The 26223-nt window shown below is 43.3% G+C and overlaps 2 protein-coding genes across 3 annotated transcripts; one reads left to right on the top strand and one right to left on the bottom strand.

Annotated features, from left to right (window-relative positions):
* Nucleotides 1–3714: 3714 nt before the first annotated feature.
* LOC139570259 (calcium-responsive transcription factor-like) lies at nt 3715–14218 on the bottom strand. 2 transcript variants are annotated; one of them, XR_011674037.1, is made up of 5 exons: nt 13690–14218; nt 8199–8365; nt 7800–7910; nt 7480–7632; nt 3715–7387 (listed from the first exon to the last, which is right to left on the bottom strand). XR_011674037.1 is itself a non-coding variant. In XM_071391987.1 (5 exons), the coding sequence occupies exons 1-5, from the start codon at nt 8680–8682 to the stop codon at nt 6788–6790; spliced, it is 1149 nt and encodes a 382-aa protein (XP_071248088.1). In that variant the 5' UTR covers nt 8683–8764; the 3' UTR covers nt 5923–6787. The 2 variants fall into 2 exon arrangements, 1 of the variants encoding a protein (XP_071248088.1); XM_071391987.1 differs by lacking the exon at nt 13690–14218 and adding an exon at nt 8565–8764 and having other exon boundaries at nt 5923–7387.
* On the top strand, nt 13260–23277 carry LOC139570253 (calcium-responsive transcription factor-like). The gene is made up of 6 exons (XM_071391974.1): nt 13260–13521; nt 16766–16932; nt 18779–18889; nt 19118–19270; nt 19363–19923; nt 22777–23277. The coding sequence occupies exons 1-6, from the start codon at nt 13404–13406 to the stop codon at nt 22918–22920; spliced, it is 1254 nt and encodes a 417-aa protein (XP_071248075.1). The 5' UTR covers nt 13260–13403; the 3' UTR covers nt 22921–23277.
* The last annotated feature ends 2946 nt before the right edge of the window (nt 23278–26223 follow it).

Raw genomic sequence — 26223 nt, 5'->3', positions numbered from 1 at the left:
CCACTGGTGTAGCATGTTGGCTGGAGTACATCAGTGACTTTCACCTTCACTGTCATGGAGAGACAGACTAATCTCTTGCTCTGTTGGCGAAGACTGTTGTCGGTTGACTATGAGTGGCGTGTGATGTTGTCCATTAAGTCCAACGTTGTGAGTTACAGCTCTTCTTGGCGTTAGCCCGGTCCCAGATCTGGTTGAGATTTGGCCTACTCCTCCGTTGTCATCGTTGGCGTGACAACTCCAGGAGGAGTCGGCAGAAGAGCAGAAGCAGACTGGCACCCAGGCTATCTTGGTGTGGAACACAATGTACTCTGACAGTGGTGCCACTGCCTTGACCTGGATAGATCACACAGTCAGGGTGGATAGATCACACAGTCAGGGTGGATAGATCACACAGTCAGGGTGGATAGATCACACAGTCAGGGTGGATAGATCACACAGTCAGGGTGGATAGATCACACAGTCAGGGTGGATAGATCACACAGTCAGGGTGGATAGATCACACAGTCAGGGTGCTGCGCAGTAGGAGGAGGTCAAAGGGCAGTGAATGAAGTGGACAGCAGAGCCATATATTTAGAAAAGCTCAGCCAGCTTTTAAAGAACTTTGACCATTGTTCTAAATTCTAGACATCCAGTTATATAGTATTGTTTTAAATATTCCCTGTGAAATGTTTAACGGGGAGCCAAAATGGCTGCCTTAGAATCTTGTGGTGTCATGTAAATGCTACGTCAATGTCCCAACTCTAAATGTCTCTGATGGCCACTAATGGGAGTCTTGTTACAGTGTGTTCCCAGTCCTCACATTGTTTCAATAAACCACACAGGAGCATCAATCAAAGTGCAGTGTTATTTTACCTTGTGTTATTGGAATCCCCGGCAACCCCGTAATCTGAGCCCTTAGTGTGGTGGACGTGAAGATAAACAACTTCATTTTGACCTCAACTTCTCTCGTACTGAAGGTCACTAAGTGTGCATCCAAAATGGCACTCTATTCGCTATATAGTGCACTACTTTTGATCAGGACCCAGGTCAAAAGTAGTCCACTATGTAGGGAATAGGGTGCCAAGGACCTGGTCAAAAGTAGTCCACTATGTAGGGAATAGGGTGCCAAGGACCTGGTCAAAAGTAGTCCACTATGTAGGGAATAGGGTGCCAAGGAACTGTTCAAAAGTAGTCCACTAAGTAGGGAATAGGGTGCCAAGGACCTGGTCAAAAGTAGTGCACTATGTAGGGAATAGGGTGCCAAGGACCTGGTCTAAAGTAGTGCACTATGTAGGGAATAGGGTGCCATGCAGGCTATGCGTCTGTGATTGACAGGTGAAGACACAGACACTGATCTGTTTAATCTGCTGTTGGTGGTGATACCACACGGTGGCCCAGACTTCATGGTTTACTGTAGTGTAAACACTATCTATTCTATTCAGAGAGAGAGCAGATCCTGTAGATTTCTCTTGGCGTCTATGTGTGTGTGTGTGTGTGTGTGTGTGTGTGTGTGTGTGCGAGCGAGCGAGCGAGAGAACAGTATGGGGCCCTGCCTGCTGATAGTTAGCGTGTGGATTAACCAGGATCACATTGGTAATCTCTGAAGGCACAAAGTTACCCAGACATCCCTGCTTGGCTGACCTCTGACCCCTGGAAAATAAAGTATTTGAACTCACAGAACCTGGCTGGGCCCTGTCCAGAAACATCCCCTAACCCCTCTACCCATGGCCTAACCACTCCATGTAGTTCTGAAAGGACTGGACAGCTGTCAGCAGGTCGGTCTCAACCCTGACTTCCATTTATGTCACATTTTCATGTAGTCTCCCACTGACATCAACACATGACTGAGTTATGGCCTAGGCCTCTGGGCTGTTTGTGTGTTTCTGGACAGGGCCCTGGAGAAGGCCTACTGTCTACTCTCTGTGGCCTAGGCCTCTGGGCTGTTTGTGTGTTTCTGGACAGGGCCCTGGAGAAGGCCTACTGTCTACTCTCTGTGGCCTAGGCCTCTGGGCTGTTTGTGTGTTTCTGGACAGGCCCTGGAGAAGGCCTACTGTCTACTCTCTGTGGCCTAGGCCTCTGGACTGTTTGTGTGTTTCTGGACAGGGCCCTGGAGAAGGCCTACTGTCTACTCTGCCGACATGGAGAATGCAATACTGCTCATCTGAAACTGTCCCAATGAATGCCTCGACATTGGGATTTTATCATTTGTTGTTTCAAAGCAAAGTGTGTTTTGACTATAATGATGATCCAAGTGTGTTTTGACTATAATGATGATCCAAGTGTGTTTTGACTATAATGATGATCCAAGTGTGTTTTGACTATAATGATGATCCAAGTGTGTTTTGACTATAATGATGATCCAAGTGTGTTTCGACTATAATGATCCAAGTGTGATTCGTAAAAAGAATGGAAATGCCTTGGTCATAATGACTAACACATTTTATTACGATGGTTTGTAGAAAGATACCCATTGTATAAATGGATAGATTAACATTAGGTCAAATAAAGTGATTTAAAGTTTAAGATATTTGAGAGTTCTCATTATTTCATTGAAATGGTAAAAAATTAATCTTGACAGAATGCTATATTCAATTTTAACTGTAGTTTCTTACATTCAGCTACAGGTGGAGACATCTGCCCCACTAAACAGGCATTCAGTGTCCCCAAACAGTTTCAATACGTTTAGGCATGCAGTCCCCCCACTGTCAGCAACATTTTGTATTGGTATATGTTTAGGCATGCAGTAATCTCACTGTCCCCTACCAGTTTCAGCAATATGTTTAGGCATGCAGTATTCTCACTGTCCCCTACCAGTTTCAGCAATATGTTTAGGCATGCAGTATTCTCACTGTCCCCTACCAGTTTCAGCAATATGTTTAGGCATGCAGTATTCTCACTGTCCCCTACCAGTTTCAGCAATATGTTTAGGCATGCATGGTCTCCTCGTGTGACATTGACAACACATGGATAGGCAAAGATCATTGCATAACCGCAACCTGTCTATTTTCTAGCCCACATCTGAGATAGTGACTGAAAAACTGACAGGCTATGCTATTAACAAAATGTACAGGCTTGCTAGAAGAGTAGGACATAGGAATGTATTCCACTGATCACATTGAGGCCTAAAAAAAGTAACTTTATTACCGAAAGATCTAGGATCAGATTATTTAATCCCAATCACTAGTCATCAATAAATAGCCTGATGAAAAAGTATTACGGTACCAGTGAATCGGTCGTCACTAGTTAACACACCCCAAGACCCATCTACCCGACCAATCAGATGGAGTGTGATGACACGTATGCCAAATGTGGTGGCATTATCCCGTGTTCACGTGCTAGTCGGAACTAGGAAAGTCTGATATTTACCACTTACTATGTTCAACGCAGCACGTGTATTTTTATCTAGGTAAGTCAGTTAAGAACAAATCCTTATTTTCGATGACGGGCTAGGAACAGTGGGTTAACTGCCTTGTTCAGGTGCAGAACGACGGGTTTGACCTTGTCAGCAACCTTTCGGTTACTAGTCCAAACGCTCTAACCACTAGGTTACCTGCCGCTTCAGCTACATCACTTTGCAAGTCGCCATTTCAGAGTTGACTAGTTCCCGACTAGCACGTGAACAAGGCAATACTAATGGTACGTTTACATAGCAGGTTAAGATAACCTCATTCTCCTAACCTGCCACGTTGATTAAGAAAAGAGTTGGTTACATACATAACGTCTTGCACAACTTAATTGGGTTGTATCACTTTCCTCATTTATTTTTGGAATCCACCACGTTAAACATTTGCATGATGATGCACGAGTGGAGAATTTCATACAAGCACATTTTCCATCCACATTCCCTCTCGTCATTTACATATGATCTTTATCAAAAGTGAGAACACAGAGCGAGAACGAAGGAGTTGAGCAAAAAGGCCATACGTTTCCGTTGCCTCAATGATTTGGTTATTTATTAAGTAGCTATAATAAAAACCAACGGTGAGCCCGTTCAAAGTGGTAATCGGATGTCTTATTCCAGCCTGGTCTCAAAGACTAGACGTAGCATAGTACGTGGAACTCCAGGACACTCATTAGTATGATACGGTGCAATCAGAAACAGTTCAGAACCCTTGACTTTCTACATTTTGTTACTTTACAGCCTTATTCTAAAGTTGATAAAACAGTTTTTTCCCCTCATCAAGCCACACACAACCCCATAATGACAGAACAAAAAACAGGTTTAGAAATGTTGGCTAAATGTATTAATAAAAAACATGAAATATCACATTTACGTAAGTATTCAGACCCTTTACTCAGTACTTTGTTGAAGCACCTTTGGCAGAGATTACAGCCTTGAGTCTTCTTGGGTATGACGCTACAAGCTTGGCACACCTGTATTTGGGAAATTTCTCCCATTCTTCTCTGCAGATCCTCTCAAGCTCTGTCAGGTTGGATGGGGAGCGTCGCTGCACAGCTATTTTTAGGTCTCTCCAGAGATGTTCGATTGGGTTCAAGTCCAGGTTCTGGCTGGGTCCCTGTCGCTGAAAAACATCCCCACAGCATGATGCCACCACCATGCTTCACCGTAGGGATGGTGCCATGTTTCCTTCAGACGTGACGCTTGGCATTCAGGCTTAACCAAGATTGAACTCTTATCAGACCAGAGAATCTTGTTTCCAATTTTTTCTGAGAGTCCTTAGATGCCTTTTGGCAAACTCCAAGCCAGCTGACATGTGCCTTTTACTAAGGAGTGGCTTCCATCTGGCCACTACCATAAAGGCCTGATTGGTGGAGTGCTGCAGAGATGGTTGTCCTTCTGGGAGGTTCTCTCATCTCCACAGAGGAACTCTAGAGCTCTGTCAGTGTGACCATCGGGTTCTTGGTCACCTCCCTGACCAAGGCCCTTCTCCCCCGATTGTTCAGTTTGGCCAGCTCTAGGAAGAGTCTTGGTGGTTCCAAACTTCTTACGTTTTAAGAATGATGGAGGCCACTGTTCTTGGGTAACTTCAATGCTTCAGACATGTTTTGGTATCCTTCCCCAGACCTGTGCCTCGACACAATCCTATCTCGGAGCTCTACGGACAATTCCTTCGACCTTTTGCTCTGACATGCACTGTCAACTGTGGGACCTTATATAGACAGGTATGTGCCTTTACTAATCATGTCCAATCAATTGAATTTAACACAGGTGGACTCCAATCAAGTTGTAGAACCATCAAGGTTGATCAATGGAAACAGGATGCACCTGAGCTCAATTTCCAGTCTCATCACAAAGGGTCTGAATACTTATGCTAATAAGGTATCTTATAGATAAAAAAAAATATATATTTTTATTTTATACAAACCTGTTTTCGCTTTGTCATTAGAGGGTATGGTGTGTAGATTGATGAACATTTAATTTAGTCCATTTTAGAATAAGGTTGTAATGTAACAAAATGTGGAAAAAGGGAAGGGGTCTGAATACTTTCTGAATGCACTGGATGTTACGTTTGGTATGGTTACTTAAGTCAGGTGGATGGGTAGGTGTATATAACACAAACAACCCAAAGGTTGCGAGTTTGAATTTCATCATCGACAACTTTAGCATTTTAGCTACTTAGCATGTTAGCTAACCCTTCCACGAACCCCCAGCCTGGCTAAGATTACCCACCTAGCTTGAATTCATAACATAGTATACTTTTTGCAAATTCTTAAAATATAATATTAATAATAGTTCGTAAGATGTCATACAGAATGGGTGATGGACATCCCCAGATTAATATATACCATACGAAACATATACTAAGTGGAGTATCTCGGATTTACGTACAGAATAATACCAAATGCTCCATGACCAGGTTGCTTATTCGGGGAAAGGGAATACTTAGTTGTAAAACTGAATGCATTCAACCAAAATGTGTCTTCAGCATTTCACCCAACCCCTCAAACAGATTGCAGGCTTGTCATTATGTTGGCTCTTACTCATAGTTACTTGTTTTACTCCAATTTATGCATTGTTTTTAAAATGGCATGTAGACAAACAAATTGGTACATCTTGATTTTCAATGTTTTGTTTTCAATATCCACAAGTAAAACGTACACAGTTTCAAAGAAACGTTCAGAATTGTACATTTTGAAATTGTCTGATTTAAGATTAAACGTCAACACTTAAGGTCAACCCTGTTACTTCATTTGGGCACTTCAAAACAAATGTTATTTGTCACATGCGCCGAATACAACGGGTGTAGATTTAACCGCGAAATGCTTACTTCCCTTCACAACGATGCAAAGTTTAAAAATGTTGGGATTGTAACAAGAGGAATAGAATACACAATATACAGGAAGTACCAGATCAATGTGCAGCTATATACAGGAAGTACCAGATCAATGTGCAGCTATATACAGGAAGTACCAGATCAATGTGCAGCTATATACAGGAAGTACCAGTACCAGATCAAGGAGATAAATGTGGAGGGTAAAGTGACTAGGCATCAGGACAGACAATAATAAAATAAAGTACAGAGTAGCAGCAGAAGACAGGAACAGTGTGTATATATATATGCTTCCTAAATGACTTACTATAGTAATTTATTTGTTTAACATCTTGAGATGAGAAAACATGTTTTTATCAAGTTGTGTTGACAGAATGTTAACATTAGTTTAAATAAAAGTTACACTAACCAAAATATACTCAATTGGTGGCAGAACCCACACACTGTCATCAGCCCTAGGCTCAATGCCAACAAGGTATCCACACAGCCCTACTAACCTAGGCTCAATGCCAACAAGGTATCCACACAGCCCTACTAACCTAGGCTCAATGCCAACAAGGTATCCACACTCACTATTAACCTAGGCTCAACGCCAACAAGGTATCCACACTCACTATGTCCTCTGTATACTGTTCTACCCCGTCTGTGAAAGGGTGTGACACACTCTTGGTTGGTAGGAGGTCCATGTCCATCTCAGCTTTTCTCTTCCGTGGAGAAAAGGTCAGTGGAAGGCCTTTATCCTGTGGAACATGGGCCTTCATATCCAGCAACACGCTTCTGAGCTGTGAAGACAGGTCAGTCACGTACTGTTCCTCTTGGAGATGATAAGTGAGTTCTGTGATCTCTTTGAGATATCCTGCACATTGCCTCCGTAACCGCAGCAGCTTCCTAGAGGACCTCTTCTTTCCTCTTACAGATGGACCTTCGTATGGACGGTCAATGTTGGAGTCTCTGGTGGCCTGCTTGGTCTTAAACATGACATTTCTTATGTCACTGTCAGTGGGGTAATAGCGCCTGCGAGTAGGTGGAGGGGGCTGCTCTCCATGGAAAAGCTCTTCCACTACAAAGGTGTTCAGATGACACTTCATTTCAGTCATCTTTGTCACACCAGACAGAGTCAGCTGCTCAATCTTCTCTCTCAGCCTGGCATCTACAGCTTCCCGAACATAAGCTGCCTGTTGGAGAAACAACACATGGGTTTATCATTAAGGGGTCAGTGGGTAACTTAACCAACACTCTATTATATAGATTCTATAGATATATTTACCTCTCCAACAACTGCATGTGAGCTGTGCTCAGAGAGGGAGGGGAACCTGACGCAGTAGACAACCTCTGCCTTCACGGAGCTGGGAGTTTCACTTAGTGCTGCCTTCAGAGTTTGGGAGGCCTCCTTTTTAGAGCGCACTGTACTTTCCTCAATCTAGACATTTAAAAAAATGTGGTATTTGGTACGTATCTACTGTTACTATGTACAGTGTTAGGCTAATTCACAGGTTGTGTTTACACATCCAGCTCAATTCTGATAAAAAAATTTTTTTAGACAGACCAACTGTAGGCCTAGACCTTGATATAAGTTTTCATATTTACCTTAAAATCAGGAAAGCGGATAACTTGGGCGATGTTTATTATAGCCTTGCAGTCCACCTTTTTGGTATTTTGTGACAGTTTCCGTCTCTTTACAAAGGCATGGTCTTCAAGCTACCGAAGATAATAAAAAATACATTCAGCTAATAATAATACATTTGACTTTTATAGCACTTTTCTAGACACCCAAAGCTTTTTTACAGTGTACTGGGAAACTCACCACCCTAACCCCACCTACATACTCTTGCAATAAGTGCCATGGGATCTTTAGTGACCAGAGTTAGGACAACCCTTTAAAGTCCCATCTTATTGAGGAACATTCCATTGTTAGTACTTCAACATTATTCTAATTAAATGTTAAAGTGTATGGTGTAAATGACAGTGATCCGTCTCTGAACTTACTTCCTTCTTGTCTCTTTCAGCAGCATATTTCTCTTTGGCTTTTGTCTGTCTGTCTTTGCCCTGGTGGCATTCATACGTCTTTGTGCCAACAACTTGAAACGGAACACCATTGAATGGGATACTTTTACTCTCCCAGCTGAGTTTTTTCCGTGCCAAAGGCTGTGCATCTGTTAAAAAGGTCAACAATATGATATATTACTATTAGAACGATAGGCTTGTAGGGAAACTAACAAAGTTCCTCTCTGGTCGAGCGCTTGGAATGGAATCTGTTATGCTAGCTAGCTAACTTAGCTAGCATCATTTTAGATGAGAGTAGCAAAAGTTAGCTAACGTTACTAGTAAAAAAAAAAAGACAAGACAACTTACCCTTTTGTCCAAAACTTTTGTCCTTTCCCAATGTAACGAATTTCAGTGACGTTGCCAATTCTTGTTCCCGAATGTATTTAGTTATTTCGTCCTCAAACTTAAACTCGAGATATGCCATTTCGAAAATGCGGCGTTAGCGAATATGTTCTTCTTCTTTGAGATTGGTTTGGCGGATCGCATCCAACCTTTAGATGCATACACTGCCACCTACTGTTCTTCTTCGATGAGGTTTACCGCTACCTACTAGACTGGGCTATAACTCCCTTATACTTTGCTAAAAATAAAATAACAAATACCCTACAATTTCACACTACACTCACAAAATAATAATAAAAAAAAAATAATAAATACCATGCTCCACTATTGGGATGGCAGGGTAGCCTAGTGGTTAGAGCGTTGAGCCAGTAACTGAAACGTTGCTAGATATAATCCCCAGGCTGACAAGGTAAAAATCTGTCGTTCTGCCCAAGGCAGTTAACCCACTGTTCCTAGGCCGCCATCGTAAATAATAATTTGTTCTTAACTGACTTGCCTAGTTAAATTTAAAAAAATTCAGGCCAACAGCCTGTAATGATGGGACACCACCACTTAACATGTCAAGTCTCGCACACCCAAAGACCTCTCTGCAGCTGCCACCACAACTTCTACTTTCTGCGACTTACGTTCCATGCCTGCAGTTGATAACAATTACTATAAATGCCAAAACTCCAATCTTACTGAAACATACAGTTGAAGTCTGAAGTTTACATACACTTAGGTTGGAGTCATTAAAACTAATTTTTCAACCAATCCACAAATTTCTTGTTAACAAACTATAGTTTTGGCAAGTCGGTTAGGATATCTACTTTGTGCATGACACAAGTAATTTTCCAACAATTGTTTACAGACAGATTATTTCACTTATAATTCACTGTATCAACATTTCAGTGGGTCAGAAGTTGACTGTGCCTTTAAACAGCTTGGAAAATTCCAGAAAATTATGTCATGGTTTAGAAGCTTCTGATAGGCTAATTGACAAAATTTGAGTCAATTGGAGGTGTACCTGTGGATGTATTTCAAAGCCTACCTTCAAACTCAGTGCCTCTTTGCTTGACATCATGGGAAAATCAAAAGAAATCAGCCAAGACCTCAGATTTTATTTTATTTTTTGCCCTCCACATGTCTGGTTCATCCTTGGGAGAAATTTCCAAACGCCTGAAGGTACCACGTTCATCTGTACAAACAATAGTACGCAAGTATAAACACCATGGGATCACGCAGCCGTCATACCGCTCAGGAAGGAGACGCGTTCTGTCTCCTAGAGATGAATGTACTTGTGTGAAAAGTGCAAATCAATCCCAGAACAACAGCAAAGGACCTTGTGAAGATGCTGAAGGAAACAGGTACAAAAGTATCTATATCCACTGTAAAACAAGTCCTATATTGACATAACCTGAAAGGCCGCTCAGCAAGTTAGAAGCCACTGCTCCAAAACTGCCATAAAAAAAGCCAGACTACAGTTTGCAACTGCACATGGGGATAAAGATTGTACTTTTTGGAGAAATGTCCTCTGGTCTGATAGAAAAAAATAGAACTGTTTGGCCATAATGACCATAGTTATGTTTGGAGGAAAAAGGGGGACGCTTGCAAGCCGAAGAACACCATCCCATCTGTGAAGCACGGGGGTGGCAGCATCATGTTGTGGGGGTGCTTTGCTGCAGGAGGGGCTGGTGCACTTCACAAAATAGATGGCATCATGAGGCAGGAAAATTTGGTGGATATATTGAAGCAACATCTCAAGACATCAGTCAGGAAGTTAAAGCTTGGTCGCAAATGAGTCTTCCAAATGGACAATGACCCCAAGCATACGTCCAAAGTTATGGCAAAATGGCTTAAGGACAACCAAGTCAAGGTATTGGAGTGGTCATCACAAAGCCCTGACCTCAATCCTATAGAAAATTTGTGGGTAGAACTGAAAAAGTGTGTGCGAGCAAGGAGGCCTACAAACCTGACTCAGTTACACCAGCTCTGTCAGGAGGAATGGGCCAGAATTCACCCAACTTATTGTGGGAAGCTTGTGGAAGGCTACCTGAAATATTTGACCCAAGTTAAACAATTTTAAAGGCACCAAATACTAATTGAGTGTATGTAAACTGACCCACTGATGAAAGAAATTAAATCTGAAATAAGTCATTCACTCTATTATTCTGACATTTCACATTCTTAACATAAGTTGTGATCCTAACTGATCTAAGGCAGAGAATTGTTACTAGGATTAAATGTCAGGAATTGTGAAAAACTGAGTTTAAATGTATTTGGCTAAGGTGTATGTAAACTTCCGACTTCAACTGTTAATCACTTGTTGGTTTATCCCTCTGTACCGGTACAGATCTACTACTCACACCACTCTTCACAGGATCCCTCCCCCTTGACCCATCTTCCTCTACTTTCTTCACTGCCTCAGCATATGACAACTTCTGCACTCCTCTAACCCTGGAAACTTCAACCTGCTTCTCTCGCACGGGACATTTCTGATCCCCAGCTCCATGGGCACCGCTACAATTAACACATACCACTGCTTTCCCCAATGCTACACATTCCTTTGTCTCATGCCCTTCTGCACACCTAGGAACCTCCCTCCTACACACTGCTGCCACATGCTCATAAGCTTGACACCTGTAACAACGTAATGTAGTCGGCACAAAAGTTCGTACAGGATAACTTTTATATATCTTAACATCACTTTGTTGTGCAAAGACTCAACATCAAAACTTAAAAGAACAATGACTCTTCTGTTTCTCAACTCGCGCACCAAACGACGAGCATCACAAACACCGGGAATCTTCACCTTCAGTTGGTCAGCTTTTACCGATACCCCAGTAATCACTCCTTTCAATGGCGCCCTTTTCTTGAGAGCAGAACAATTCACATCTCGTCTCCATTCATTTAACACGGAGTGCCTGCTCCCTCTGACCAGCAGAAACACAAACAATTATCACAAGGCCACTCTGGTTACCCTTAGCGATTCCACAGCACCCAACTCTGTTTTTACCCACCCTGAAACCACAACTGGATCAGCCAAAAGGCAGGGGTCCACTTTTTCAAAAAACTTCACTCCTACTGTCACAGACTCGTCTTTATCCTGACTCTCGGTGCCTCGGGCTCCAAGAACTTCACTCCTACTGTCACAGACTCATCTTTATCCTGACTCTCGGTGCCTCGGGCTCCAAGAACTTCACACCTACCACTTCCTTTCTCGCCATTTTTCACCGACTCAAGCTCACCCTCTTCCTCCCTCTCTCTCTCTTAGACCTCCTCTGCCACTCGTTTTCCCTCCATTCCTCTTCCCTATTCCAAGTATACGTCTCCTTATGATAATACTGCACTTCTCCTGACATACATCTTATTCTTGCCTTGTCAAGGGACACCATTTAACCGGCTGTCACAATCTCTGTACAATCAGCACAAACCCCTTGGCGCCACCTACTGTTCTGGAGTGTGAGGCCAAATGTTATTCTTCTTCTTCTAACAAATGTTCTAGGGACATGCTTCCACCTACTGTATTGGCTGTGTATCAGCCTACTCTTACGTAGCTTGAATGAATTACACTTTGTGATTTAAAAAAATTATAATATATGACCTACCAACTAACCCTGTCCCATAGCCGTTGGAAGTAGGGGGGCAGAGGGTGCTGCAATTATAAAATAATGAATTTAAAAAAATACACATCCCAAAAACTACGTCGCAAAAAAGTGTATTTGCACCACCAACTGGACGGGGGTTGAAAATACAAGGTAAAAAGATCATCCATACGTGATGGGGGAAACTAACTTCATCCACACAACTAAAATAGTCAATTGACAAAAAACAAAACTCAATTTTTTTCAATCTATATCTCCTTACTCAGACTGAGAGGCATTCCCACAAATTGAATGGACATGCTGCTACCTACTGTACGGGTAGTGAACTGGAGAAGAAAAAAAACTGCGGACAGGGCAATAAATCGACGTCACCAAAAAAAGACGTACAAATGTTGTATTTATTTATTTTAATTGGAACGTCTGGGGTTAGGATGTAAAATATACACGTCATCACACTCCCTCATCTGATTGGTCATTGCCCGCAAACCGGTATTATGATACTGATGGTATGTCGGGACAGATGGTCTGTTTACGTTTCTACCGTTGTGGCTAGATTTGGTGGTAATGTCGGGGACAACCATTGTTGACAACTGTAGAATTGTAGCTAAGCCCTTTTCCTAACCTTAACCTAATTTTTGTTTTATTAGTGTAAACGTTACTATGCTACCTTTTTGTTACACAAAAAAACTTTGTTTCCTTAGTTTGTCCTGGTGGTGGGTGATTCTCAACTTCTATAGTGGATGATATTGTGGTGGGTGATTCTCACCTTCCTTCTTTAGTGGATGATATTGTGGTGGGTGATTCTCACCTTCCAGATTTAGTGGATGATATTGTGGTGGTTGATTATCACCTTCCAGATTTAGTGGATGATATTGTGGTGGGTGATTCTCACCTTCCAGATTTAGTGGATGATATTGTGGTGGGTGATTCTCACCTTCCAGATTTAGTGGATGATATTGTGGTGGGTGATTCTCACCTTCCAGGTTTAGTAATTATGCACCACTGCCTCAGCAATACTGTACTGCAAACGCAGCGTTCCATCGGATATGAATGTACTTCTGGTGTACCAACACCGGGGGGAAAAATGTTGGTGTGATCGAGGCGTCGTCCTGGTCTGTTTCGCAAGCGTTCCCGGAAGTATCGCGATGTTGCGTCTCTAGGTTTAGAAACTGCTAGTACACTGCTTAATATCTATGGTGGAAAACGCCATATTTTCGAAATGGCATATCACGAGTTCAAGTTTGAGGACCAAATAACAAAATACATTCGAGAACAAGAATTGGAAACGTCACTGAAATTCATAACATTGAGAAAGGACAAAAGTTTTGGGCAAAAGGGTAAGTTGTCTTTAAAAACATATACATGTATATAGCCTAAATAGCTAACATGAGGTAGCTAGTAGCTTACTTTTGCTACTCATCTAAAATGACCTAAAGCTGATGATACACTAGCCCAATAAATTAGACATTTTCATTAATTACTGTTGAAATAACTAAGTTACTTACGTGACGGCTAATGATACACTGGCCATTTCTGGGGGGGGGGGAAATATTGCTATGCAATGTTGCTGGCAACGGAGTGGGGTTTGCCCGTCTCAGTCATTCAATGTTCGGTGTCATCAGCTGAAGGACGGACGTTGAACCGAAGCCCTTGCTAAAGGCGTCGGGATTCTTCCTAGCCGAAACATTTCGGAAAAGTTCGTGCATATATTATGACATTTTGGCTTTTTTGTTCGTCTTGGAAATTGTTTCCAAAACGAAGTTAGTTCATCTGTGCTGTTTACAGTATGAGCATAGTGGGCAGAACAAGCAAGTGGGCAAAGCCAAGCACAAACTCAATTCGACCTTCCACTCCTAAACGCACATTTTTAAAACTTTGGCAAAGCTTCAAGTCTATAAAACTTAGCGCACTGTGCTCGTAACATATTGTACTTTTTGGACAGAAAAATGTATTGAGATCAGATGTTTAATCGACGAGAAAATTAGCAGAATGTCGGCCCAGTTTCAGCTACTTCCATCCGCTCCCACTACCCGCGACTGGACTTCCTCTCACTACCATATTTGGTGGTGAGAAAACGTTCTTAATAAGGGACGCTGCAGCTGTATAGCCCCTATGACGTGTCTGGTTCACCCTTTCGGTTCTGTGGTTCTGGCAAACATTTTTTTTTTCTAGAGGCTAGCCGAAGTCTAAGCCACTTTTTTATCGGTGATTGGTCAACAGTAATGATTGTACAATAACGGTTACATTCCAAAAACACTCTCCCCTCAGCCCTCAAGTTAAGTGGACACTTCTGATGACGTGTGTTGTGTTTTCAGCCACTGGTAGCTTGTGGGCACTTTATATGTGCTACAGCCAATTATGATCATGTCAAATCACACTATTTGTCACATGCACCGATCACAACAAGTGTAGACCTTACCGTGAAATGCTTACTTACAAGCCCTTAAACCAACAGTGCAGTTCAAGAAGAGTTAAGAAAATATTTGCCAAATAAACTAAAGTAAAAAAAATAATAAAAAGTAACACAATAACATAACAATAACGAGGCTATATACAGGGGGTACCGGTACAGAGTCAGTGTGCGGGGGTGCAGGTTAGAGGTAATTTGTACATCTAGGTAGGGGTGAAGTGACTATGCATAGATAATAAAGAGCGAGTAGGAGCTGTGTACAAAACAAATGGAGGGGGTCAATGTAATAGTCCGGTGGCAATGTAATTAATTGTTCAGCAGTCTTATGGCTCGGCCTTTCCTCTGACACAGCCTATTATATAGGTCCTGGGTTGCAGGTGATGTACTGGGCCGTACGCACTACCCTCTGTAGCGCCTTATGGTCAGATGCCGAGCAGTTGCCATACCAGGCGGTGATGCAACCGTTCAGGATGCTCTCGATGGTGCAGCTGTAGAACTTTTTGAGGATCTGGGGACCCATGCCAAATCTTTTTAGTTTCCTGAGGGGAATAGGCTTTGTCGTGCCCTCTTCACGACTGTCTTGGTGTGATGGACCGTTCTAGTTTGTTGTTGATGTGGACACCAAGGAACTTGAAGCTCTCAACCTGCTCCACTACAGCCCCATCGATGAGAATGGGGGCGTGCTCGGTCCTCCTTTTCCTGTAGTCCACAATCATCTCCTTAGTCTTGGTTACGTTGAGGGATAGGTTGTTATTCTGACACCACCCGGCCAGTTCTCTGACCTCCTCCCTATAGGCTGTCTCTTCGTTGTCGGTGATCAGGCCTACCACTGTTGTGTCGTCAGCAAACTTAATGATGGTGTTGGAGTCGTGTTTGGCCACACAGTCGTGGGTGAACAGGGGGTACAGGAGGGGACTAAGTACACACCCCTGAGGGGCCCCAGTGTTGAGGATCAGCGTGGCAGACATGTTGTTGCCCACCCTTACCACCTGGGGGCAGCCTGTCAGGAAGTCCAGGATCCAGTTGCAGAGGGAGGTGTTTAGTCCCAGGGTCCTTAGCTTAGTGATGAGCTTCATGGGCAATATGGTGTTGAACGTTGAGCTGTAGTCAATGAACAGCATCCTCACATAGGTGTTCCTTTTGTCCAGGTGGGAAAGGGCAGTGTGGAGTGCGTTTGAGATTGCGTCATCTGTGGATTTGTTGGTGCGGTATACAAATTGGAGTGGGTCTAGGGTATCCGAGAGGATGCTGTTGATGTGATAATCAGCCTTTTCAAAGAACTTCATGGCTACCGACGTGAGCGCTATGGGGCGGTAATAATTTAGGCAGGTTGTCTTCGCTTCCTTGGGCACAGGGACTATGGTGGTCTGCTTGAAACATGTAGGTATTATAGACTGTCAGGGAGAGGTTGATAATGTCAGTGAAGACACTTGCCAGTTGGTCCGCGCATGCTTTGAGTACACGTCCTGGTAATCCATCTGGCCCAGTGGCTTTGTGAATGTTGACCTGTTTAAAGGTCTTGCTCACATCGGCTACCGAGAGTGTTATCACACAGTCATCCAGAACAGCTGGTGCTCTTGTGCATGCTTCAGTGTTGCTTGCTTCGAAGTGAGCATAAAAGGCATTTAGCTCGTCTGGTAGGCTTGCGTCACTGGGCAGCTCGCGTCTGGGTTTCCCTTTGTAGTCCGTAAGAGTTTTCAAGCCCTGCCACATCCGACGAGCGTCAGAGCCGGCGTAGTAGGATTCAATCTTAATCCCGTATTGACGATTTGCCTGTTTGATGGTTTGTCGGAGGGCATAGCGGAATTTCTTATAGATTTCTTATAGAAGGAAAGGGGGACCAAGTTCATATTAATACCCATGATTTTTGGAATGAGATGTTCGACGAGCAGGTGTCCACATTTTTTGGGGATCGTGTAGTGTATAAGGTCCTTTGACCTTAAAGAGTAATGGTAGACTCACCTACACTCCTTAAGAGTACATGGGTTGCAGCAACCAATGCTGCCATGGCAACGATGCTCAACTTTATTGCCTCAAAATTGCTAGTGCATCATCAGCATAAGGGATTCATTTCAAGAACAGATGAGTTATTTGACAGAGCAACTTTGTTAGTTTCCCTACAAGCCTATCGTTCTAATAGTAATATATCATATTGTTGACCTTTTTAACAGATGCACAGCCTTTGGCACGGAAAAAACTCAGCTGGGAGAGTAAAAGTATCCCATTCAATGGTGTTCCGTTTCAAGTTGTTGGCACAAAGACGTATGAATGCCACCAGGGCAAAGACAGACAGACAAAAGCCAAAGAGAAATATGCTGCTGAAAGAGACAAGAAGGAAGTAAGTTCAGAGACGGATCACTGTCATTTACACCATACACTTTAACATTTAATTAGAATAATGTTGAAGTAATAACAATGGAATGTTCCTCAATAAGATGGAACTGTAAAGGGTTGTCCTAACTCTGGTCACTAAAGAGCCCATGGCACTTATTGCAAGAGTATGTAGATGGGGTTAGGGTGGTGAGTTTCCCTGTACACTGTAAAGAGCTTTGGGTGTCTACAAAAGTGCTATATACAGTACCAGTCGAAAGTTTGGACACACCTAATCATTCCAGGGTTTTTCTTTATTTTTACTATTTTATACATTGTGGAATTATAGTGAAGACATCAACTATGAAATAACACATGGAATCATATAGTAACCATATAGTAACCAGTGTTAAACAAATCAAAATATATTTCAGATACTTCAAAGTAGCCACCCTTTGCCTTGATGACAGTTTTGCACACTCTTGGCATTCTCTCAACCAGCTTCATGAGGTAGTCACCTGGAATGCATATCAATTAACAGATGTGACTTGTTAAAAGTTAATTTGTGGAATTTCTTTCCTTCTTTATGCGTTTGAGCCAATCAGTTGTGTTGTGACAAGGTAGGGGTGGTATACAGAAGATAGCCTTATTTGGTAAAAGACCAAGTCCGTATTATGGCAAGAACAGCTCAAATAAGCAAAGACAAACGACAGTCCATCATTACTTTAAGACATGGCCAGTCAATTCAGAAAATGTAAAGAACTTTGAAAGTTTCTTCAAGTGCAGTTGCAAAAACCATCAAGCGCTACGATGAAACTGTTTCTTGAGGACCACCACAGGAAAGGAAGACCCAGTGTTACCTCTGCTGCAGAGGATACGTTCATTAGAGTTTCCAGCCTCAGAAATTGCAGCCCAAATTATTGCATAACAGACTTCAAGTAACAGACTCATCTCAACATCAACTGTTCAGAGGAGACTGCGTGAATCAGGCCTTCATGGTCGAATAGCTGCAAAGAAACCACTACTAAAGGACACCACTAATAAGAAGAGACTTGCTTGGGCCAAGAAACACGAGCAATGGACATTAGACCGGTGGAAATCTGTTCTTTGGTCTGATGAGTCCAAATTGGAGATTTTTGCTTCCAACCGCCGTGTCTTTGTGAGACGTAGAGTAGGTGAACGGATGATCTCCGCATGTGTGGTTCCCACCGTGAAGCATGGAGGAGGAGGTGTGGGGGTGCTTTGCTGGTGACACTGTCAGTGATTTTATTTAGAATTCAAGGCACACTTAACCAGTATGGCTACCACAGCATTCTGCAGCGATACGCCATCCCATCTGGTTTGAGCTTAGTGAGACTCATTTGTTTTTCAACAGGACAATGACCAAACACTCCTCCAGGCTGTGTAAGGGCTATTTGACCAAGAAGGAGAGTGATGGAGTGCTGCAGCAGATGACCTGGCCTCCATAATCACCCGACCTTAACCCAATTGAGATGGTTTGCGATGAGTTGGACCGCAGAGTGAAGGAGAAGCAGCCAACAAGTTCTCAGCATATGTGGGAACTCTCTCAAGACTGTTGGAAAAGCATTCCAGGTGAAGCTGGTTGAGAGAATGCCAAGAGTGTGCAAAGCTGTCATTAAGGCAAAGGGTGGCTACTTTGAAAAATCTAAAATATATTTGGAATTGTTTAACACTTTTTTGGTTACTACATGATTCCATATGTGTTATATCATAGGTTTGATGTCTTCACTATTATTCTACAATGTAGAAAATAGTACAAATTAAATGAGTAGCTGTGTCCAAACTTTTGACTGGTACTGTAAGTCCAATTGTTTATAAATTATTATTATTAAATGTTTTGCCATCTTCCATAGCTTGAAGACCATACCTTTCTACAGAAACGGAAACTGGTACAAAATACCAAAAAGGTGGACTGCAAGGCTATAATAAACATCGCCCACGTTATTCGCTTTCCTGATTTTAAGGTAAATATGAAAACGTTTTAAGGTCTACGCCTACAGTTGGTCAAACTCTAAGGCTGTGTTTACACAGGCAGCCCATTTCCAATTATGGGCAAAAGAGCTGATCTGATTGGTGAAAAGATCAATTAGTAGGAAAAAAATATCAGAATTGGACTGTCTGTGTGAATCAGCCTAACACTGTACGTAGTAACAGTAGATATGTAACAAATATCACATTTTGTTTATGTCTAGATTGAGGAAAGTACAGTGTGCTCTAAAAAGGAGGCCTCCCAAACTCTGAAGGCAGCACTAAGTGAAACTCCCAGCTCCGTGAAGGCAGAGGTTGTCTACTGCGTCAGGTTCCCCTCCCTCTCTGAGCACAGCTCACATGCAGTTGTTGGAGAGGTAAATATATCTATAGAATCTATATAATAGAGTGTTGGTTAAGTTACCCACTGACTCCTTAATGATAAACCCATGTGTTGTTTCTCCAACAGGCAGCTTATGTTCGGGAAGCTGTAGATGCCAGGCTGAGAGAGAAGATTGAGCAGCTGACTCTGTCTGGTGTGACAAAGATGACTGAAATGAAGTGTCATCTGAACACCTTTGTAGTGGAAGAGCTTTTCCACGGAGAGCAGCCCCCTCCACCTACTCGCAGGCGCTATTACCCCACTGACAGTGACATAAGAAATGTCATGTTTAAGACCAAGCAGGCCACCAGAGACTCCAACATTGACCGTCCATACGAAGGTCCATCTGTAAGAGGAAAGAAGAGGTCCTCTAGGAAGCTGCTGCGGTTACGGAGGCAATGTGCAGGATATCTTAAAGAGATCACAGAACTCACTTATCATCTCCAAGAGGAACAGTACGTGACTGACCTGTCCTCACAGCTCAGAAGCGTGTTGCTGGATATGAAGGCCCATGTTCCACAGGATAAAGGCCTTCCACTGACCTTTTCTCCACGGAAGAGAAAAGCTGAGATGGACATGGACCTCATTCCAACCAAGAGTGCGTCACACCCTTTCACAGACGGGGTAGAACAGCATACAGAGGACATAGTGAGTGTGGATACCTTGTTGGCGTTGAGCCTAGGGCTGAGGACTGAGTGTGTGGGTCCTTCCACAAATTGAGTATATTTTGGGTAGTGTAACTTTTATTTCAACTAATATTAACATTCTGTCAACACAACTTGATAAAGGGGGGGGGGGGGTCAAGAGGGGGATGCAGTCTTAGGGCAGGTTAGTGTTGAATCTTGTTCTGGAGGCAGCGCTGCAGAGTGCTCACCAGCTGGCACAGTCATAAAATCTGATTTTAAACCTAATTGTTAGCCACACTGCTAACCCTAATTTCTAACCTTAAATTAGCTTTTTGAGCTTCATTTTGACAACATACATTGCGTTCGGAAAGTATTCAGACACCTTCCCTTTTTCCACATTTTGTTACGTTACAGCCTTATTCTAAAATGGATTCAATTGTTATTTTCCTCATTAATCTACACAATACCCCATAATGACTAAGCAAAAACAGGTCTAGAAATGTTAGCAATTTTTTATTATTTTTTTAAAATAAAAATGAAATATGACATTTACACAAGTATTCAGACCCTTTATTCAGTACTTTGTTGAAGCACCTTTGGTAGCGATTACAGCCTTGAGTCTTGGGTATGACGCTACAAGCTTGGCACACCTGTATTTTGGCAGTTTCTCCCATTCTTCTCTGCAGATCCTCTCGAGCTCTGTCAGGTTTGATGGGGAGCGTCGCTGCACAGCTATTTTCAGGTCTCTCCAGAGATGTTCGATCGGATTCAAGTCCGGGCTCTGGCTGGGCCACTCAAGGACATTCAGAGACTTGTCACGAAGCCACTCTTGCGTTGTCTTGGCTGTGTGCTTAGAGTCGTTGTCCTGTTAGAAGGTGAACCTTCGCTCCAGTCTGAGGTCCTGAGCGCTCTGGAGCAGGTTTTCATCAAGGATCTCTCTGTACTTTTCTCAGTTCATCTTTCCCTTGATCCTGACTAGTCTCCTATTCCCTGCCGCTGAAAAACATCCTCACAGCATGATGCTGCCACCACCATGCTTCACTGTAGGGATGGTGCCAGGTTTCTTCCAGGTGTGATGCTTGGAATTCAGGCCAAAGAGTTCAATCTTGGTTTCATCAGACCAGAGAATGTTGTTTCTCATGGTCTGAGAGTCCTTTAGGTGCCTTTTGGCAAACTCCAAGCAGGCGGTCATGAGCTTGTTACTGAGGAATGGCTTCCATCTGGCCACACTACCATAAAGACCTGATTGGTGGAGTGCTGCAGAGATGGTTGTCCTTCTGGAAGGTTCTCCCATCTCCACAGAGGATCTCTGGAGCTCTTTCAGAGTGACCGTCGGGTTCTTGGTCACCTCCCTGACCAAGGCCGTTCTCCCCTGGTTGCTCAGGTTGGCCGGGCAGCCAGCTCTAGGAAGAGTCTTGGTGGTTCCAAACTTCTTCCGTTTTAAGAATAATGGAGGCCACTGTGTTCTTGGGGACCTTCAATGCCTCAGACATTTTTTGGTACCCTTCCCCAGATCTGTGCCTCGACAAAATCATGTCTCGGAGCTCTACAGACAATTCCTTCGACCTCATGGCTTGGTTTTTGCTCTGACATGCACTGTCAACTGTGGAACCTTATATAGACAGGTGTGTGCCTTTCCAAATCATGACCAATCAACTGAATTTACCACAGCTGGACTCCAATCAAGTTGTAGAAACATCTCAAGGATGATCAATGGAAACAGGATGCACCTGAGCTCAATTTTGAGTCTCATAGCAAAGGATTAGAATATTTATTTTTTGCAAACATTTCTAAAAACCTGTTTTCGCTTTGTCATTTTGAGTTATTGTGTGTAGATTGAAGAGGAACATTTATTTTTTCAATTTTAGAATAAGGCTGTAATGTAACAAAAAAAGTGAAGGGGTCTGAATACTTTCCGAATTCACTGTAGCCAATTTGGACTTTGCAGCTGGTCTATCTAAGGGGAAATGGCTCCGTTCTGCCTCCAGGACAAGAATCATGACAAGCGTCAACCTGCTATCTGAGGTGGGAGGGGTCTGAAATATTGCATAGATGGCTAGCACACCTTAACTCAAACATTTGAATGTGCTTAAACAGTTTGTAACAAAGGTGTTCATATGCAGCAGTCTTAACCATTAGCACATACCACTCCTGTACTGTATCAATGTCATGGCTCTTCTATTTGGGGGGGTATAATTTTGCAGGCACAGAGCAGGGTAGTTTGTGTACAATCCCCAGTGTAGTTTGCCACATGTTTCAGTTCAGAGGGATTTGAGAGTAGGAACAGTCTTGGGCCATAGGGAATCATCCAGAACTGTTGTAAACGTGGGCATGTCCAGAACACCAAGGTGTCTCCGTCCTGGTTGCATCCCCAGCGGTCAGGAGAGTTCAGTAGAACCTGTGGATGGTTGTCAACGGAGATGACCGCAGCTCTCTTACAACGGTCTTATTGGACCTCGGTATGTTTTGCCATTCCTCATCTGTGAAGGATACGTCCATATGGCTCCCGAGTGGCACAGCGGTCCAAGGCACTGCATCTCAAGTCTTGAAGCGTCACTACAGACACCCTGGTTCGATTCCAGGCTGTATCACAGCGGTCTAAGGCACTGCATCTCAAGTCTTGAAGCGTCACTACAGACACCCTGGTTCGATTCCAGGCTGTATCACAACTGGCTGTGATTGGGAGTCCCATAGGGCGGCGCACAATTGGCCCAGTGTCGTCCGGATTTGGCCGGTGTAGGCAGTCATTGTAAATAAGAATTAGTTCTTAACTGACTTGCCTAGTTAAATAAAGTATTTTCCCATGCAATCTGATTGGGGACTTAAGGTTGAGTAGACTATATTATAATATGAGACCTTGTCTCCTTTCTCATAGTGTTCAATGATCTTCATAGAGATATCTGATGAAACGGGTGGTCCAGGGATATCTGATGAAACGGGTGGTCCAGGGATATCTGATGAAACGGGTGGTCCAGGGATATCTGATGGAACGGGTGATCCAGGCTCCAGGGATATCTGATGAAATGGGTGATCCAGGCTCCAGGGATATCTGATGAAATGGGTAGTCCAGGCCCCAGGGATATCTGATGAAATGGGTAGTCCAGGCCCCAGGGATATCTGATGAAATGGGTAGTCCAGGCCCTAGGGATACCACTCCTGTACTGTATCAATGTCATGGCTGATGAAACGGGTAGTCCAGGCCGCCGGGCATAGCGTGTGCCTTAGCTGTAGGTGTTTCCAGAAGTACAGTGTCTCTGTGTGGATCGTAAAAAGGGTTGAAGTTTTATCTTAAATCAGCCAAAAAAATCAGCCAATTTCAAAAAGTTCTGTGAAACAGTATTACCTGTAGATTTTGAAAGTAAAAATCGAAAATCAAGATGTCAATTGTTTGTCTACATGCAATGTAAAAAACAATGCAGATATGGGAGTAAACCTATTTTGGGTTAAGACAAGTAACTATGAGTAAGGGCCAACATCCAAAACCTATTTCTCCTCAGGAGACTGAAAAGATTTGGCATGGGTCCTCAGATCCTCAAAAGGTTTTACAGCTGCACCATCGAGAGCATCCTGAAGGGTTGAATCACTGCCTGGTATGGCAACTGCTCAGCCTCCGACTGCTAGGCACTACAGAGGGTAGTGCGTACGGCCCAGTACATCACCGGGGCCAAGCTTCGTGCCATCCAGGACCTCTATACCAGGCGGTGTCAGAGGAAGGCCCTAAAAATAGTCAAAGACTCCAGCCACCCAAGTCATAGACTTTTCTCTGTTCTCACTGCTACAGCACCGGTAAGCGGTACCGGAGCGGCAAGTCTAAGTTCAAGAGGCTTCTAAAACAGCTTCTACCCCCAAGCCATAAGACTGCTGAACAGCTAATCAAATGGCTACCCAGACTATTTGTACCCCTGACCCCCCACGCTGCTGCTACTCTCTGTTATTATCTATGCATAGCCACTTTAATATCCCTATCTGCATGTACATAATTACCTCGACACCGGTGGCCCCTGCACATTGACACATTGACTCTGAACCGGCACCCCCTGTATATAGCCCCACTATTGCTATTTACTGCTGCTCTTTAATGATTTGTTTTTCTTAAAACTGCATTGTTGGTTAAGGGGCTTGTAAGTAAGCATTTCACTGTAAGGTCTACTACACCTGTTGTATTCGGCGCATGTGACTACCGTAATAAAATTTGATTTGATTTGAACATCAGCTTGCAAGCTGAGTTTGAATATGAAATCCTTCTGACAAAACAATGTGTAGCACAGGAGGGGTCTGAAATCTGAGTTTTTGAAGGTTTACAAAAGGAGTTCCCCAGGGCTCAATGTTAGGTCCGATCTTTTTTTTACACTATTTAAATGATATAGGGAAGACTGTTGACTGCAAATCTTCATCTGTATGCTGATGACACCACGATGCTGTTCAAAAGCAACCTTTTTCCAATTGAAACTTGTGCTTTTAATGCAAAGCAAGAGTAAATGAATGGTTTTCTCTTCTCTGAAAGTAGACAGGTGGAGTCACTTTCAGATTTTAACTCTAAAAGGCCAGCAAATTGATAGTGTTACCTTGTAAGTAACTTGGGATTAGGTTCGATGAAAAGCTGAATTTTAAACGGCACATTTAATAACTTGACCAAGAAACTGAAGTTGAAATTGGGTTTTTATTTTAAGGAACAAATCTTGTTTTTCAATGTCAGTCAGAAAGGATCTTATTCAAAGCACTTTTTTTTAAACTCTGTGCTGGATTATGGTGATATTGTTGTTATGCAGGCCTCAGCAAGTAGGCCTACTTTAACTCTGAATACAGTGCATTATGGTCAGGGCCGGATTAATGCAGGGGTTTACTGGGGCTGAAACCCCTGGAAACCCCCAAAGTGGGGGGGCCCAAGAGGCAGCAAAACAAAATCCAGTCTATATTATGTACTGGCGCCTACGATTTCTTAATCTAGCCCTGATTATGGTGGTTTTCAGAAGGGGTTTCACAAAGTCGATCCTGCCCCCCCCCCCCTGCTTTAAGATGCATCACCAATGCAAGATCCCTCACCCTTCACTGTGAGTTGTATGCCTTGGTGTAATGGACCGTTCCATCCACCAGGAGGCGACAGCACTGGTAGCATTGATAGGACAACTCCCTGTGTATCTCTTTGTTCCTTACTGACCAGATTAGTCCCTCGTGCCCTGTTGACTTGCTAGTCGGAACTAGGAAACTGGTTTATTTCCCGACTTACTGATTCGTTGAATGTGGTACGTGTATAACTACAACCAGTTAGTCTGAAATTCAGAGTTTCCTAGTTCCGACTACCACATGAACACGGCATCAATACAGTCTTGGTTCACAGTCTCTGCTGTCCTTGTCTGTTCCTCAGGCTAGAACTGACCTGTCCTTGTCTGTTTCTAAGACTAGAACTGAGCTGTCCTTGTCTGTTCCTCAGGATAGAACTGACCTGTCCTTGTCTGTTCCTCAGGCTAGAGAACTGACCTGTCCTTGTCTGTTCCTCAGGTTAGAACTGACCTGTCCTTGTCTGTTCCTCAGGCTAGAACTGACCTGTCCTTGTCTGTTCCTCAGGCTAGAACTGACCTGTCCTTGTCTGTTCCTCAGGCTAGAGAACTGACCTGTCCTTGTCTGTTCCTCAGGCTAGAACTGACCTGTCCTTGTCTGTTCCTCAGGCTAGAGAACTGACCTGTCCTTGTCTGTTCCTCAGGCTAGAGAACTGACCTGTCCTTGTCTGTTCCTCAGGTTAGAACTGACCTGTCCTTGTCTGTTCCTCAGGCTAGAACTGACCTGTCCTTGTCTGTTCCTCAGGCTAGAACTGACCTGTCCTTGTCTGTTCCTCAGGCTAGAACTGACCTGTCCTTGTCTGTTCCTCAGGCTAGAACTGACCTGTCCTTGTCTGTTCCTCAGGTTAGAACTGACCTGTCCTTGTCTGTTCCTCAGGTTAGAACTGAGCTGTCCTTGTCTGTTCCTCAGGCTAGAACTGACCTGTCCTTGTCTGTTCCTCAGACTAGAACTGACCTGTCCTTGTCTGTTCCTCAGACTAGAACTGACCTGTCCTTGTCTGTTCCTCAGGCTAGAACTGAGCTGTCCTTGTCTGTTCCTCAGGCTAGAACTGAGCTGTCCTTGTCTGTTCCTCAGGCTAGAACTGACCTGTCCTTGTCTGTTCCTCAGGCTAGAACTGATATGGGGGAAAACCAATATTTTTCCCATAATTCCCCTTCATCCTGGAACATTCTTCAAAATATATTAAAGTCAGAGTCTATTTTTAACACTCTGATCGAAAACAATGTTTTTGATGGCCTCAGTTTTTCATCTGTATCTGTAACTT

This window comes from Salvelinus alpinus, chromosome 1, assembly GCF_045679555.1.
Source record: "Salvelinus alpinus chromosome 1, SLU_Salpinus.1, whole genome shotgun sequence".
In the NCBI taxonomy this organism is placed as follows: domain Eukaryota; kingdom Metazoa; phylum Chordata; class Actinopteri; order Salmoniformes; family Salmonidae; genus Salvelinus; species Salvelinus alpinus.
The sequence above is the reverse complement of the archived record's forward strand: the minus strand, read 5'-3'. Positions and strand labels throughout refer to the sequence as shown.

What these genes read in the sequence shown, in the direction of transcription:
- LOC139570253 (XM_071391974.1), top strand. Translation starts at nt 13,404, where the DNA reads ATGGCATATCACGAGTTCAAGTTTGAGGACCAAATAACAAAATACATT. An exon ending in TTCGCTTTCCTGATTTTAAG is followed by an intron (nt 18,890 to 19,117) that starts GTAAATATGAAA and finishes GTTTATGTCTAG; the next exon opens with ATTGAGGAAAGTACAGTGTG. An exon ending in AACAGCATACAGAGGACATA is followed by an intron (nt 19,924 to 22,776) that starts GTGAGTGTGGAT and finishes CCTTTCTCATAG; the next exon opens with TGTTCAATGATCTTCATAGA.
- LOC139570259 (XM_071391987.1), bottom strand. Translation starts at nt 8,682, where the DNA reads ATGGCATATCTCGAGTTTAAGTTTGAGGACGAAATAACTAAATACATT. An exon ending in CTGAAAGAGACAAGAAGGAA is followed by an intron (nt 7,911 to 8,198) that starts GTAAGTTCAGAG and finishes TATCTTCGGTAG; the next exon opens with CTTGAAGACCATGCCTTTGT. An exon ending in CACATGCAGTTGTTGGAGAG is followed by an intron (nt 7,388 to 7,479) that starts GTAAATATATCT and finishes TTTCTCCAACAG; the next exon opens with GCAGCTTATGTTCGGGAAGC.